The 13,897-nt window shown below is 55.3% G+C and overlaps 1 protein-coding gene across 4 annotated transcripts in view; it reads right to left on the bottom strand.

Moving 5' to 3' along the window:
• Positions 1-703: 703 nt before the first annotated feature.
• LOC140386490 (histone-lysine N-methyltransferase 2B-like) overlaps positions 704-13,897 on the bottom strand; it is a 310,024-nt gene continuing 296,830 nt past the window's right edge. For all 4 annotated transcript variants that reach the window (XM_072468882.1, XM_072468880.1, XM_072468881.1 and 1 more), the window contains exons 32-37: positions 13,745-13,819; positions 13,251-13,425; positions 8,582-8,689; positions 7,420-7,503; positions 4,363-4,492; positions 704-3,352 (exon numbers count right to left, since the gene is read on the bottom strand). In XM_072468882.1, the coding sequence (XP_072324983.1) occupies positions 3,077-3,352; positions 4,363-4,492; positions 7,420-7,503; positions 8,582-8,689; positions 13,251-13,425; positions 13,745-13,819 (848 nt within the window). In that variant the 3' untranslated portion in view covers positions 704-3,076. The remainder of the gene's footprint in view (positions 3,353-4,362; positions 4,493-7,419; positions 7,504-8,581; positions 8,690-13,250; positions 13,426-13,744; positions 13,820-13,897) is intronic.

Genomic DNA, 13,897 nt, shown 5'->3' with positions numbered 1-13,897 from the left:
ATGGAGGTGTGGGGTATTGATGGGGCGGTGGTATGGGTTCCTGGGCTGTACTGTAAGCACACTTCAGAGTCAACTCCAGTGGCAGGACAGAGAGTGCAGAGGAAGGGAGGGAGGAGGAAGAGACGAGTGAGGGAGGGAGGGGGTCGAGAATAGGGAGGGCGAAGGGACGGAAGGAGGGGAGTGAGGAGACGACGGAAGAAGGGGGACGAGAAGAGGGGAAAGTGAGGGGGATGAGGTGAAGGACAGAAGGAGGGGGACGAGGAGAGGGGGTGTGGGAGGAGGACGGGGAGGTGTTGAGGGAGGGGGAGGAGAGAGGGGGAGGAGAGAGGGGGAGGGTGGAGGACGAGGAGAGGAAGGGGTACGATGAGAGGGAGGGAGGGGAATGAGGGGGAGGGGGGGCGAGGAGGGGGAGGGGGACGTGGAGGGAGAAGGGGACGAGGAGGGAGAGGGGGACGAGGAGGGAGAGGGGGACGAGGAGGGAGAGGGGGACGAGGCGGGAGAGGGGGACGAGGAGGGAGAGGGGGACGAGGAGGGAGAGGGGGACGAGGAGGGAGAGGGGGACGAGGAGGGAGAGGGGGACGAGGAGGGAGAGGGGGACGAGGAGGGAGAGGGGGACGAGGAGAGAAAGAGGGGACGAGGAGAGAAGGAGGGGACGAGGAGAGGGATGGAGGGGACGAGGAGAGGGAGGGAGGGGATGAGGAGAGGGAGGGTGGGAGGAGGATGAGGAGAAGAAAGGAGGTAGGGGACGAGGAGATGGAGGGAGGAGGACGGGGAGGCAGGGAGGGGGGCCGGGAGTGGGAGGGAGTGAAGGAGGGATCAAGGAGAGGGAGGGACGAGGAGAGGGAGGGAGGAGACGAGGAAAGGGAGGGAGGGGACGAGGAGAGGGAGGGAGGGGGACAAGGAGAAGGATGGAGGGGGTCGAGGAGAGGGACGGAGGGGGTGAGGAGAGGGACGGAGGGGGTGAGGAGAGGGACGGAGGGGGTGAGGAGAGGGACGGAGGGGGGCGAGGAGAGGGAGGGAGGGCGACGAGGATAGGGAGGGAGTGGTTGAGGATAGGGAGGGAGGGGTCGAGGAGAGGGAGGGAGGGGGACCGGGAGTAGGACGGAGGCGGCAAGGAGACAGGGACACGGAGGGAGATCGCGAGAGGGACCAGGAAAGGGAGGGTTGCGGACGTGGAGAGCGAGGGAGGGGGATGGCGAGAGGGAAGGAGTTAGAGAAGGGGTAGAGGAGAGGGAGGCAAGTTATTGGTTGATTTAAATGCGTTTGTTAAAGAAAAGACTCAACTATGCCTGGTTGGGAGTGGGAGGGGGAGAGATGGAGAGACTCGGGCAGAGCTGTGGACAGAGATGTGCCTCGGTGAAGCTGGGAAGCTGATCGAGGCACTGCAGCAGGGCACAGGAGCAGCGAGAGCAGCTTGGACTTGGGACGCATGGGCCTCAAAAATAAATGAGGTCCGGAATAAAAACAGTGGCTCAGGTGCAGACGTTACGCTACACCCCCCAACGGATTGTCTGCCCCGATTGGCTGCCGCCATTGCTCACCAACTGGCGGCCACAACAGGGCTCCTCAATGGGCGGTGAGGATGGTACCCTCCGTCAGGTGAGCATGGGGATGTGCCCAGATCCCCAGTAACAGGTGGGCTCTGGGCACCACCCTCCCTCCCCTCACAAAACTCTTCCTATTAAAATCTCAGAACAGTGTGTCCCGATGAAGAGGGAGCCAGATTGCTTTCTTCCCTCCCCTCCCATGGAATCAACCTGTCGGGCCTGAGTGGGGCGAAAGGGGCTTTGTTATTTAATCCCTGAGAAAACTCCCTCTGCTTTACTCACACTCTGTCTCTCTGTCCGTCTCTCGCTGCCTGGCTGCCCGTCTCGCGCTGCCTGGCTGCCCGTCTCTCGCTGTCTGGCTGCCCGTCTCTCGCTGTCTGGCTGCCTGTCCCTCGCTGCCTGGCTGCCCGTCTCTCGCTGTCTGCCAGTGTCTCTGTCTATTCGTCTCTGGTCTGTCTGTCTCTCTCGCTCACTGTCTGTCTGTCTCCCTTGCACTCTGTGTCTGTCCGTCTCTCTCTTGTCTGTCTCTCTCTTTCTATCTGTCACTAACTCTCTCTCTCTCTGTCTGCCTGTCTAGCCCATGTGTGTGTGTGTGGTCTGAACTCAAACAAGGCCGCAGGTTGGGACTGTGGGAGTCCAGCAGCGGCCGCCAAAGTGAGCATTCATGGCGTTGGCGGACAGCATATTCCTGGCACGTATGAAATTCAAAAATCCCAGACAGCTCTTCTGCCACCTGGCTGGATCCATCCCATTCCCTCCGCAGCCCCGTTCACGGTGAGGTCCCTCCCCCAAGTCCCAAAATGCTCCATGATCCAATCTCTCCAGCTGCAGACTGGCTCTGGTCAGGGGAGAGGAGAGCTGGCGTACCCCTCACCTCCCCCGTCCCTTCCTGCCCCCGAGGGGTAGGAGGAGAAAAGAGGAGGGGGTGACAATTTCACCCCCCCTTCCCCAAAAAGTCACCGAGACCGCCCTGCTCACCATGGGGGTAGGGGGGTCAAAAGAATATCTAAGATTTGTTCCTCCTCTCAGACTGCCCCACCAGGAATCCCAGCAGGGTTGGCTGTTTAATCCTCAACCCACTCAGTGCCCTCTTGGAGCGGGGGGGGGGGGGGGGGGGGAGGGGAAGAGGTGGGATGTGGAGTTGCAGAGGCGGGCGGAGGAGGGGTTGTTGGCGAGGGGGGGGGGGGGATACATTTCCTGAATCCGTGAAGGTTGAAATTAAAACAAATCTTCCTCCTGGACAGCCTCAAGAAGTAGGTTGGGGCACCACTCCATATCGTCGAGGTTCAAAAGAATTTCGAGGCAGTGGCGCTGGATGGTATGAGGGGGAGGAGAGAGGCAACTCAAAACATTGGTAACTCGCGCCCTCTGCAGCCGTCCGCCCTCTCCCTCCACCACTTGAGTGCTCGGTCCATGTAGTCATACAGTTTTCCCCTCTCATAGTCCACTCTGGCCCCCTCCCATGGCTTCTTCCCCAAGAGCTCAGCAGGGCGAGAGTCCAGTCTCTCTCTCTCTACCTCCCACCGTGGTCAGTTGAGGAACCTCCGACATTTCTTCGCGCCGCAGTTGCAGGGGAGCTTGTTGCTGGCGTCCTCGATGGGGAACTTGTAATCGTAGGTCAGCTCCTCGCCCCGGTAGATCTTGCGCATGGCGAAGATGACGATGTGCTTCTGCCCCTCCACGTTGATCACCCGGGAGTAGCAGTTGGGCTCGCAGGAGTGGTTGATGAAACGGGCGGCGTTTCCGTGCATGGTGGCGTCGACCACCTCAAAGTCATCGATCCGGAACATGTAGCAGCCGATCCCCTGTTTAGCGAACAGTGAGCGAGGGAGAGTGAGAGTGTAAACAGGCGGCAGTGAGAGACAGCAATCACAGTCTTCAGGCACAGCAGAGACATGAGTTACATTGTGAGCTGAGGGAATATTAGGGTAGGCTCCCAGTGTGGTCTAACCAAGGGACATAGAGACCTGAACAGTGTTCCAAGTGTGGTCTAACCGAGGGATACGGAGACCAGAACTCTGCACAGTGCACCCAGTGTGGTCTAACCGAGGGATACGGAGACCTGAACTGTGCACAGTGCTCCCAATGTGGTATAACTGAGGGATACGGAGACCAGAACTGTGCACAGTGCTCCCAGTGTGGTCTAACTGAGGGATACGGAGACCAGAACTGTGCACAGTGCACCCAGTGTGGTCTAACCGAGGGATACGGAGACCTGAACTGTGCACAGTGCTCCATGTGTGGTCTAACTGAGGGATATGGAGACCTGAACTGTGCACAGTGCACCCAGTGTGGTCTAACCGAGGGATACGGAGACCTGAACTGTGCACAGTGCTCCATGTGTAATCTAACTGAGGGATCTGGAGACCAGAACTGTGCACAGTGCACCCAATGTGGTTTAACTGAGGGATATGGAGACTAGAACTGTGCACAGTGCACCCAGTGTGGTCTAACCGAGGGACATAGAGACCTGAATTGTCCACGGTGCTCCAACTGTGGTCTAACCTAGGGATACGGAGACCAGAACTGTGTACAGTGCTCCAAGTGTGGTCTAACCAAAGGATACGGAGACCAGAACTGTGTACAGTGCTCCAAGTGTGGTCTAACCGAGACATACGGAGACCAGAACTGTGAACAGTGCTCCAAGTGTGGTCTAACCGAGGGATACGGAGACTAGAACTGTGTCGAAGTGTGGTACAAGTTTAACATAACTTCAGGTATGATGTTGTTAATTAATAGCCCGAAAGGAGACAGTGTCACTGAAGCCACTGTCATTGAATAAAGAGAAGGAAATCCTCAGTACTGAATCCATTACCTTGCTGTCATAATATTTTTCCCGCTTGTCCGTTAACACCGAACGAATAACGATTCCAGAATATTCTATCACCATCTCTCCAGCGTCAATATTTCTTTTACAAAAGAGGCCACGGCCATGAATAGCAGACCTGTGGAACAAGAAATGTGGAGGAGACGTTAAGAGATGGAGGGAGTTAGGGCAACAGAGAGAGAGAGAGAGAGAGAGAGAGAGAGTGTGGTAGAGAGTGAGTGCAGGGGGGCAGAGAGGGGAGAGAGGGTGGTGGGGGGGAGAGAGGGAGAAGACGGGGTGAAAGAGGGATAACAAAGAGGGGGAGAGGGGAAGAGAGGTTGGGTAGGGAGGAGGTTAGGGAGAGAGAGAGGGGGTTGGGTAGACAGAAGGGGTTGGGTAGAGAGAGGAGGTTGGGGAGAGAGAGGAGGTTGGGGAGAGAGAGGAGGTTGGGTAGAGAGAGGGGGTTGGGTAGAGAGAGGAGGTTGGGGAGACAGAGGAGGTTGGGGAGAGAGAGGAGGTTGGGGGAGAGAGAGGGGGTTGGGGGAGAGAGAGGGGGTTGGGGGAGAGAGAGGGGGTTGGGGGAGAGAGAGGGGGTTGGTGAGAGAGGTTGGAGGTAGGGGAGGGAGGAGCGGGAGGGAGAGAAAGGGGATTGGGGAGAGAGAGGATGTTGGTGAGAGGGGGTTGGGGAGAGGGGGTGGGGGAGAGAGAGGGGGTGGGGGAGAGAGGGGGGTTGGGGGAAGAGAGAGGGTTGGGGAAAGAGAGAGGGTTGGGGAGAGAGAGAGGGTTGGGGAGAGAGAGAGGGTTGGGGGGAGAGAGAGAGGGTTGGGGAGAGAGGGGGGGTTGGGGAGAAAGTGGGGTTGGGGAGAGGGAGGGTTGGGGAGAGGGGGGGTTGGGGAGAGAGGGAGTTGGGGGGAGAGGGGGGGTTGGGAAGAGAGAGGGGGTTGGGGAGAGGGGGGGTTAGGGGAGAGAGAGGGGGGTTAGGGGAGAGAGAGCGGGGGTTAGGGGGGAGAGAGCGGGGGTTGGGGGGGGGAGAGAGCTGGGGTTAGGGGGGAGAGAGCGGGGGTTAGGGGAGGGAGAGCGGGGGTTAGGGGAGAGAGGGGGGTTGGGGAGAGAGGGGGGTTGGAGAGAGAGTGGGGATTGGAGAGAGAGTGGGGGTTAGAGAGAGGGGGGTTGGCGAGAGGGGGGTTGGCGAGAGGGGGGTTGGCGAGAGGGGGGTTGGCGAGAGGGGGGTTGGCGAGAGGGGGGTTGGCGAGAGGGGGGTTGGGGAGAGATGGGGGTTGGAGAGAGAGAGAGGGGTCGGGGAGAGAGAGATGGGGGTTGGGGAGAGAGGGGGGGTTGGGGAGGAGGGGGGGTTGGGGAGAAAGAGAGGGATTGGGGAGAGAGGGGAGGTTGGGGATAAAGAGGGGGATTGGGGAGTAGTTGGAGGGAGGAGCGGGAGGGAGAGGGTTGGGGAGAGAAAGTGGGTTGGGGAGAGAAAGTGGGTTGGGGAGAGAGGGCATTGGGGAGAGAGAGAGGGGATTGGAGAGAGAGGTTGGAGGGAGGGGAGGGAGGAGAGGGAGATGAGAGAAGGGGGGAGAGAGAAGGGGGGAGAGAGAAGGGGAGAGGGGGAGAGAGAGGGCGGGAGATGGGGGGAGAGAGAGGGCGGGAGATGGGGGGAGAGAGAGGACGGGAGAAGGGGGGAGAGAGAGGACGGGAGAAGGGGGGAGAGAGAGGACGGGAGAAGGGCGAAAGGCAGGGCAAGAGGGGGAGAAAAAGGGCGCGAGAAAGGAGCAAGAAAGGGAAGGGAATAAGTAGAAAAAGAGGGAGTGAAACACGGGCAGAGAGAGTGAGAGTGAGAGAGAGGGCAGGGCACAGAAGGGGTTAAGGTTTGAAAGTCAGAGAGACATCATGTCAGCAGAAGCAAACACACACACAGTCCGGTCTGAAGCAGATTCCCTGGCCGGGTCGCAGGTTCTGACTCACAAACCTCTCTGCAAAGTTCAGAGCAATTGGTGCGTTTCCAGTGCAGGACCAGGCCACTCGGCCCATCTGCTCCCTGCTGTTGTTCCTCCCACCCCCCCTTCATCTCACCCCAATCACCATCTGCTTCTATTTCTCTTCCCCTCATGTGTTTATCCAGCTTCAGCCTGAAACACATCAACTTCGATAGAGTCCAGAGGAGGTTCACAAGAATGATCCCTGGAATGAAGAGCTTGTCGTATGAGGACACTGGGTCTGTACTCAGAGTTTCGAAGGATGAGGGGGATCTTATTGAACTTACAGGATACTGCGAGGCCTAGATAGAGTGGATGTGGAGAGGATGTTTCAACTTGTAGGAAAAACTAGACCCAGAGGACACAATCTCAGACTGAAGGGATGATCCTTTAAAACTGAGATGAGGAGGAATTTCTTCAACCAGAGGATAGTGAATCCGTGGAACTCTCTGCTGCAGAAGGCTGTGGTGGCCAAATCACTGAGTGTCTTTAAGACAGAGATAGATAGGTGCTTAATTAATAAGGGGATCAGGGGTTATGGGGAAAAGGCAAGAGAATGGGGATGAGAAAAATATCAGCCATGACTGAATAGCGGGGCAGACTCGATGGGCCGAGTGGCCTGATTCTGCTCCTATGTCTGATGGTCTTCCGGTCCAACACTATTCACCCCACTCACTCCCTGTGGGAGTGAGCCCAACATTCTCCTCACTCCCTGTGGGAGTGAGCCCAACATTCTCCTCACTCCCCGTGGGAGTGAGCCCAACATTCTCCTCACTCCCCGTGGGAGCGAGTCCCACATTCACCCCACTCCCCGTGGGAGTGATTTGCGCATTCTCCCCGGTATCGATGGCCTCTGCTCTGCGCCACCCCCCACACACAAGTGGAAATACCTTCTCCACGTGGACCTGATGGAAACCATTTCCGGATGTTTGCGACATCCTCTGCACTGAGGGATCTGACCCACGTCCCATCACCGTGTGGGAGAATCGCAGACTCGCGTCCCATTGGGGTGCTCAGTAGGGTTATTTGCGTTCTCTGAGCACCGGGGGGGGGGGGGGGGCTGGGTGGTTGGGGATGGAGAGCAGATACCAACCTGTAAACACCCACTGCCTCTTTTGATGTCTTCTTGAGGTGCCGGAATCTCATGGCCATAGGAAGGTCCATGCTGGTCGCCCTCCTGTGACAGAGAAAAGGAAACACGCCGGCAATCAGGATTTTGTAAACCACTTGACCACACCCGCCCGCCTCATCTCACTCGTCCTTCCACATTGCCTGCCCACCAACACCGCCCACCCACCTTCCTTAAGAGCATCACTCACCCACCCCCTCAACGGATCCCGTCGCTCCACCAATGGCGGCCGTGACCTCGGGGAGGGGGCCTAAGCTCTGGAATTCCCTCACTAAACCTTATCCGCTGTGGGGAACACTCTTGCCAGAGCACGCAACGAAAGGTCGTTATCAGCCGGGAATCCTGGCTCCTGCCCTCGAATGAATGAACCCCCGCCCCCCCCCCCCGGTGACAGACAACACATTAGAACGCGAAGATCTGCGCTTCTCCAGCTCCCCGCCCAACCCTCAGGAGACCTGACTCCAAGCTTTCCACAACCAGAGAAGCATATTTTTTGAAGTGAGGTCACTATTGCAATTTAAGGTAAATGTCAGCCACAGTGTGAGGATCCGGACCCCACTTGGGGCAATTTGATAATCCCAGACCATTGGTGTTTTTAAAAAGAAGTTTGATGTTGGCTGAGTGGCAAATTTACGGCCGCAGAATTCCGCCCCCACTCAGTACTGACCCTCTGACGGTACAGAACTCCCTCAGTACGAACCCTCTGACAGTGCAGCACTCCCTCAGTACTGACCCTTTGACAGTGCTGCACTCCCTCAGTACTGACCCTCTGACAGTGCAGCACTCCCTCAGTACTGACCCTTTAACAGTGCAGCACTCCCTCAGTATTAACCCTCTGACAGTGCAGTACACCCTCAGTACTGACCCTCTGACAGTGCAGTACACCCTCAGTACTGACCCTCTGACAGTGCAGCACTCCCTCAGTACTGACTCTTTGACAGTGCAGCACTCCCTCAGCACTGACCCTCTGACAGTGCAGCACTCCCTCAGTACTGACCCTCTGACAGTGCAGCGCTCCCTCAGTACTGACCCTCTGACAGTGCAGCAGTGATCTTATTGAATACAGGGGCAGATTAGACAGATGGAATGACCCACTCATGCTTCTATTTCTTTCCTTCTCAAGTACCTGGCTGATTTTAGATGCACCTCATCTTCCTCCTCATCGACAAATCCATATTCTGGAAGCTTCCGGTGCCGAGATGCAAGGAAATTGAACATGTCAAACGTTGATTTCCTATGCATTAGAAAACAAAGATGGTCAGACCCACATCACATCACCATGTGGGGGAATCACAGACCCACGTCCCATCAGCGTGTGGGTGAATCACAGACACACGTCCCATCACCGTGTGGGGGAATCACAGACACACATCCCATCACCGTGTGGGGGAATCACAGACACAGACCCCTGTCCCATCACCGTGTGGGGGAATCACAGATCCACGTCCCATCACCGTGTGGGGGAATCACAGACACAGACCAACGTCCCATCACCGTGTGGGGGAATCACAGACCCAGACCCACGTCCCATCACCGTGTGGGGGAATCACAGACACAGACCCACGTCCCATCACCGTGTGGGGGAATCACAGACGCAGACCCACGTCCCATCACCTTGTGGGGGAATCACAGACACAGACCCCACGTTCCATTACCGTGTGGGGGAAATCACAGACCCATGTCCCATCACTGTGCGGGGGAATCACAGACACAGACCCACATCCCATCACCGTGTGGGGTAATCACAGACATAGACCCACATCCCATCACCATGTGGGGGAATCACAGACCCAGACCCACGTCCCATCACCGTGTGGGGGCATCACAGACCCACGTCCCATCACCGTGTGGGGGAATCACAGACCCATGTCCCATCACCGTGTGGGGGAATCACAGACACGGACCCACGTCCCATCACCGTGTGGGGGAATCACAGACCCACGTCCCATCACCGTGTGAGGGAATCACAGACACAGACCCACATTCCATCACTGTGTGGGGGAATCACAGACACTGACCCAGGTCCCATTACCTTGTGGAGGAATCACAGGCACAGACCCAAGTCCCATCACCGTGTGGGGGAATCACAGACACAGACCCACGTCCCATCACCGTGTGGGGGAATCACAGACACAGGCCCACGTCCCATCACCGTGTGGGGGAATCACAGACACAGACCCACGTCCCATCACCGTGTGGGAGAAATCAGACACAGACCCACTTCCCATCACCGTGTGGGGGTGATAAAGATCCTCCTGTTTAAACCTGGTTTCCCTGGTGTATTCCCTTTATTTTCTGTTATTCTTTGGTGTTCTAACTTTTGTGCTCGACAGTTGCTGGGACTTATGCCTTTCAGATGGGCTGCATTTTAAATTTTTAAACAAAACGGGACACCCCGGCAGATGTGCCATTTGGTCTGCACTCAGGACAACCCCCGCTGAGTGATGCGGCTTGGTTTGGTCCAATGGTGACTCATATCGCAGAATCACAGAAAATACAGTTCACAAGAAGCCCTTCGACCCATCAAAGTCTGCACCGACACATGGATGACACCTGACCTGCCTACCTAATCCCATTTTCCAGCACTTGTCCCATAGCCTTGAATGTTATGACGTGCAAAGTGCACATGCAGGTACGTTTTAAAGGATGTGAGGCAACCCACATCTACCACCCTCCCGGGCACTGCATTCCAGACCCTCTGGTTAAATAAGATTTTCCTCAAATCGCCCCTAAATCTCCTGCCCCTCACCTTGAACTTGTGTAACTGATCCAAGGGGATCAGCTGCTCCCTAATCTCCCTGTCCATGCCCTTCACAATCTTGTACACATCGATCAGGTCGATCCCTCAGTCTCCTCTGCTCCAGCGAAAACAACCCAAGCCTATCCAACCTCTCTCCATAACTTAAATGTTCCATCCCAGGCAACATCCTGGTGAATCGTCTCTGCACCCCCTCCAGTGCAATCCTTCCTATAATGTGGTGACCAGAATTGCACACAGTACTCCAGCTGTGGCCTCACCAAAGTTCTGTATAACTCCAACATGACCTCTATGCCTCGATTGATAAAGGCAAGTGTCCCAAATGTGTTTTCATCACCCTATTAACCTCCTTCTGCCGTCAGAGGTCTGGAGACAAACAAACCAAGGTCCCTTTGTTCCTCAGAACTTCCCAGTGTCAGGCCGTTCATTGAATATTTCCTTGTCACATTATTCCTTCCAAAGTGTATCACCTCACACTTTTCAGGATTAAATTCCATCTGCCACTTTTCTGCCCGTTTGACCATCCTGTCTATATCTTACTGTAACCCAGGACACACAGCCTCACTGTTAACCACCTGGTCAATCTTTGTATCATTGGAAAACTTACTGATCCTACCCCCCACATAGCCATCTATGTCGTTTATATAAATGACAAACAATAGGGGACCCAGCACAGATCACTGTGGTACCCCACTGGACACTGGCTCCCAGACACTAAAATATCTTGATGGACTTGGCTGCAGCCAACCAGTTATTTTAAATTCCCGGGACTAAACAAACCCTCAAAGCTGTTTAGTGCTGATGATTCCGCAATGTTCCTTGTTCTGAGTGTCTTTGTGTTTTTGAGTTTCAATTTGAACTCAGAGCTGAACATAAGTTTGTCAAATGTCTCTCCCAGAAGGGCGGCACGTTGGCTCAGTAGTTAGCACTTCTGCCTCATGGCAGATCCCAGTCCTGGGCACTGTCCGTGTGGAGTTTCTCCCCATGTCTTCATGGGTGTCGCCCCCACAACCCAAAGATGTGCAGGGTAGGTGGATTGGCCACTCTAAATTGCCCCTTAATTGGAAAAAAAGAATTGGATACTCAAAAATTTTAAAATAATATCGCTCCCAGAAAGGGTAGGACTCTCTCTCGAATACCTCGGCTGGCACCCACTCCAGGTACGTGGAGCAGTCAGTGTTTTTCTCTCTACCCAGCTGGTGAGCGTTTAAAGCCTGAAGACAGAGTTGATGGGGGGGATGTCTCTCGGATACTCTGTTTATCTGTTGGTGAATCTGCTGAAGCTGGCTTGCACGGTGGGCAGCACGGTAGCACAAGTGGCTAGCACTGTGGCTTCACAGCGCTAGGGTCCGAGGTTCGATTCCCCGCTGGGTCCATGCCGGTGCGGAGTCTGCACGCTCTCCCCGTGTCTGCGTGGGTTTCCTCCGGGTGCTCCGGTTTCCTCCCAAGTCCAAAGACGCGCAGGTTAGGCGGATTGGCCATGCTAAATTGCCCTTAGTGTCCAAAAAGGTTAGGTGGGGTTATTGGGTTATGGGGATAGGGTGGAAGTGATTGCTTAAGTGGGTCGGTGCAGACTCGATGGGCCAAATGACCTCCTTCTGCACTGTATGTGTATGTTCCGTGTTCTGGCAACGAATAAGACATTGAACAAACCTGAAGGGCATCTTCCATGTAAAGGCTCAGGTTAACACAAGTTAAAATGACTCCCTCGAGGGGATTGCACAGCAGTCTGGCCTGAATGTTCCAGCCAGAAGATCCAAACCAATTGATGGTTTCAGTATTCCGAATCCTGGGAAGATAGCCGACTGCAACAATCTCAACATCAGCAACCAGGTCACTCATTTCTCTTTCTTTCATTTTAGTCCCTATCATTTTACCCCTTTCCCTCTGTGTGCGTCTGACTTGTGTGTGTTTCGGTAGAGGGTGGGACGGTAAATGGTAGGGGGGGGGGGGAAAGAGGGGGAGTAATAGATTAGCTGGCCGATATTCTGTGATTCATTGCATGGCTTATATCTATTGATGTTATAAATAAACAGTTTTTTTGTGTTTCACTGACAAATCTGGTACCTTCAAGTCACTGGAGCAAACAAGGGTCAAAGATCTCAGAAACTATACACGTATTATTGGTTAATTCACTTGTGTTGGGGCTCCAAGACCTGTGGGGCTGGAATTGACGACGCACTAGCCCAGGGTGTCATAACAGAGAATCACAGACAAAGACCACGTCCCATCACCGTGTGGGGGAATCACAGACACAGACCCACGTCTCATCACCGTGTGGGGGAATAACAGACGCAGACCCACATCCCATCACCGTGTGGGGGAATCACAGACACAGACCCACGTCCCATCACCGTGTGGGGGAATCACAGACAAAGACCAGTCCCATCACTGTGTGGGAATAACAGACACAGACCCACGTCCCATCACCGTGTGGGGGAATCACAGACACAGACCCCCGTCCCATTACCGTGCCACGAAATCACAGACACAGACCCCTGTCCCAGCACATTGTGGGGGAATCACAGACACAGACCCACGTCCCATCACCGTGTGGGGGAATCACAGACAAAGACCAGTCCCATCACTGTGTGGGGGGAATAACAGACACAGACCCACGTCCCATCACCGTGTGGGGGAATCACAGACACAGACCCCCGTCCCATTACCGTGCCACGAAATCACAGACACAGACCCCTGTCCCAGCACATTGTGGGGGAATCACAGACACAGACCCACGTCCCATCACCGTGTGGGGGAATCACAGACAAAGACCAGTCCCATCACTGTGTGGGGGGAATAACAGACACAGACCCACGTCCCATCACCGTGTGGGGGAATCACAGACACAGACCCCCGTCCCATTACCGTGCCACGAAATCACAGACACAGACCCCTGTCCCAGCACATTGTGGGGGAATCACAGACACAGACCCACGTCCCATCACCGTGTGGGGGAATCACAGACACAAACCAATGGCCCAGCGCTGGACAGTGCTGACGAATCAGACACAGAACATGCAGATTCACTCCCTACCTGCTTCCCACTTCAGCCCGGACACAGCCGTGCGGATTAATTGGAAGTTCATCCACCTCAGCATGTTTGTGAAAGCGAAACTTGTATTTCCTGCAGTTCTTGGCTCCGGCCAACTGCTCGACAAGGAAAAGTACAGCGTCGTGTGTTAAACCAAGACACCGAGGGCCGTTCATGCCTGCAACACAGAGCAAAGGTGCTCAGTAACACAGCGAGCGGTGTACAGCTGGAGGCAGCCGAGTACGTGTTAAGTGAATGAATCAATATATGTTTGTTTGTCTCTCTCTGGGATGGACGGTGACTCTGTAGCATTTACAACGCTGGAGCGTGAGGGTGAGTGAATGAGGGAGAAAGGGTGTTTGTGTGTGTGTGTGTCTGTGTACGAGTGAGTGTGATTGTGTGTGTGAGAGCGCGCAACAGCAGAGAGATGAGCGATATATCTACAGCATGAACAACGTGCGACAACGATTCTTGTTTGGGCCAGTGTTTTTGCTCACCTGCCAACGAGATCTGCTTCAGACGGGCATTAGCTCGTGCTTCCAACACTTTATCCAATACGGTTTTCCACGCTCCTGTCCAGGGAGGGAGAGCGAGGGGCAGAGAGGGAGAGCGAGGGGCAGAGAGGGAGGTGGAGAGAGCGAGAGGCAGAG

The sequence above is a fragment of the Scyliorhinus torazame genome, chromosome 12 (assembly GCF_047496885.1).
Source record: "Scyliorhinus torazame isolate Kashiwa2021f chromosome 12, sScyTor2.1, whole genome shotgun sequence".
Classification (NCBI taxonomy): Eukaryota; Metazoa; Chordata; class Chondrichthyes; order Carcharhiniformes; family Scyliorhinidae; genus Scyliorhinus; species Scyliorhinus torazame.
This window is presented reverse-complemented; position numbering and strand designations above follow the sequence as displayed.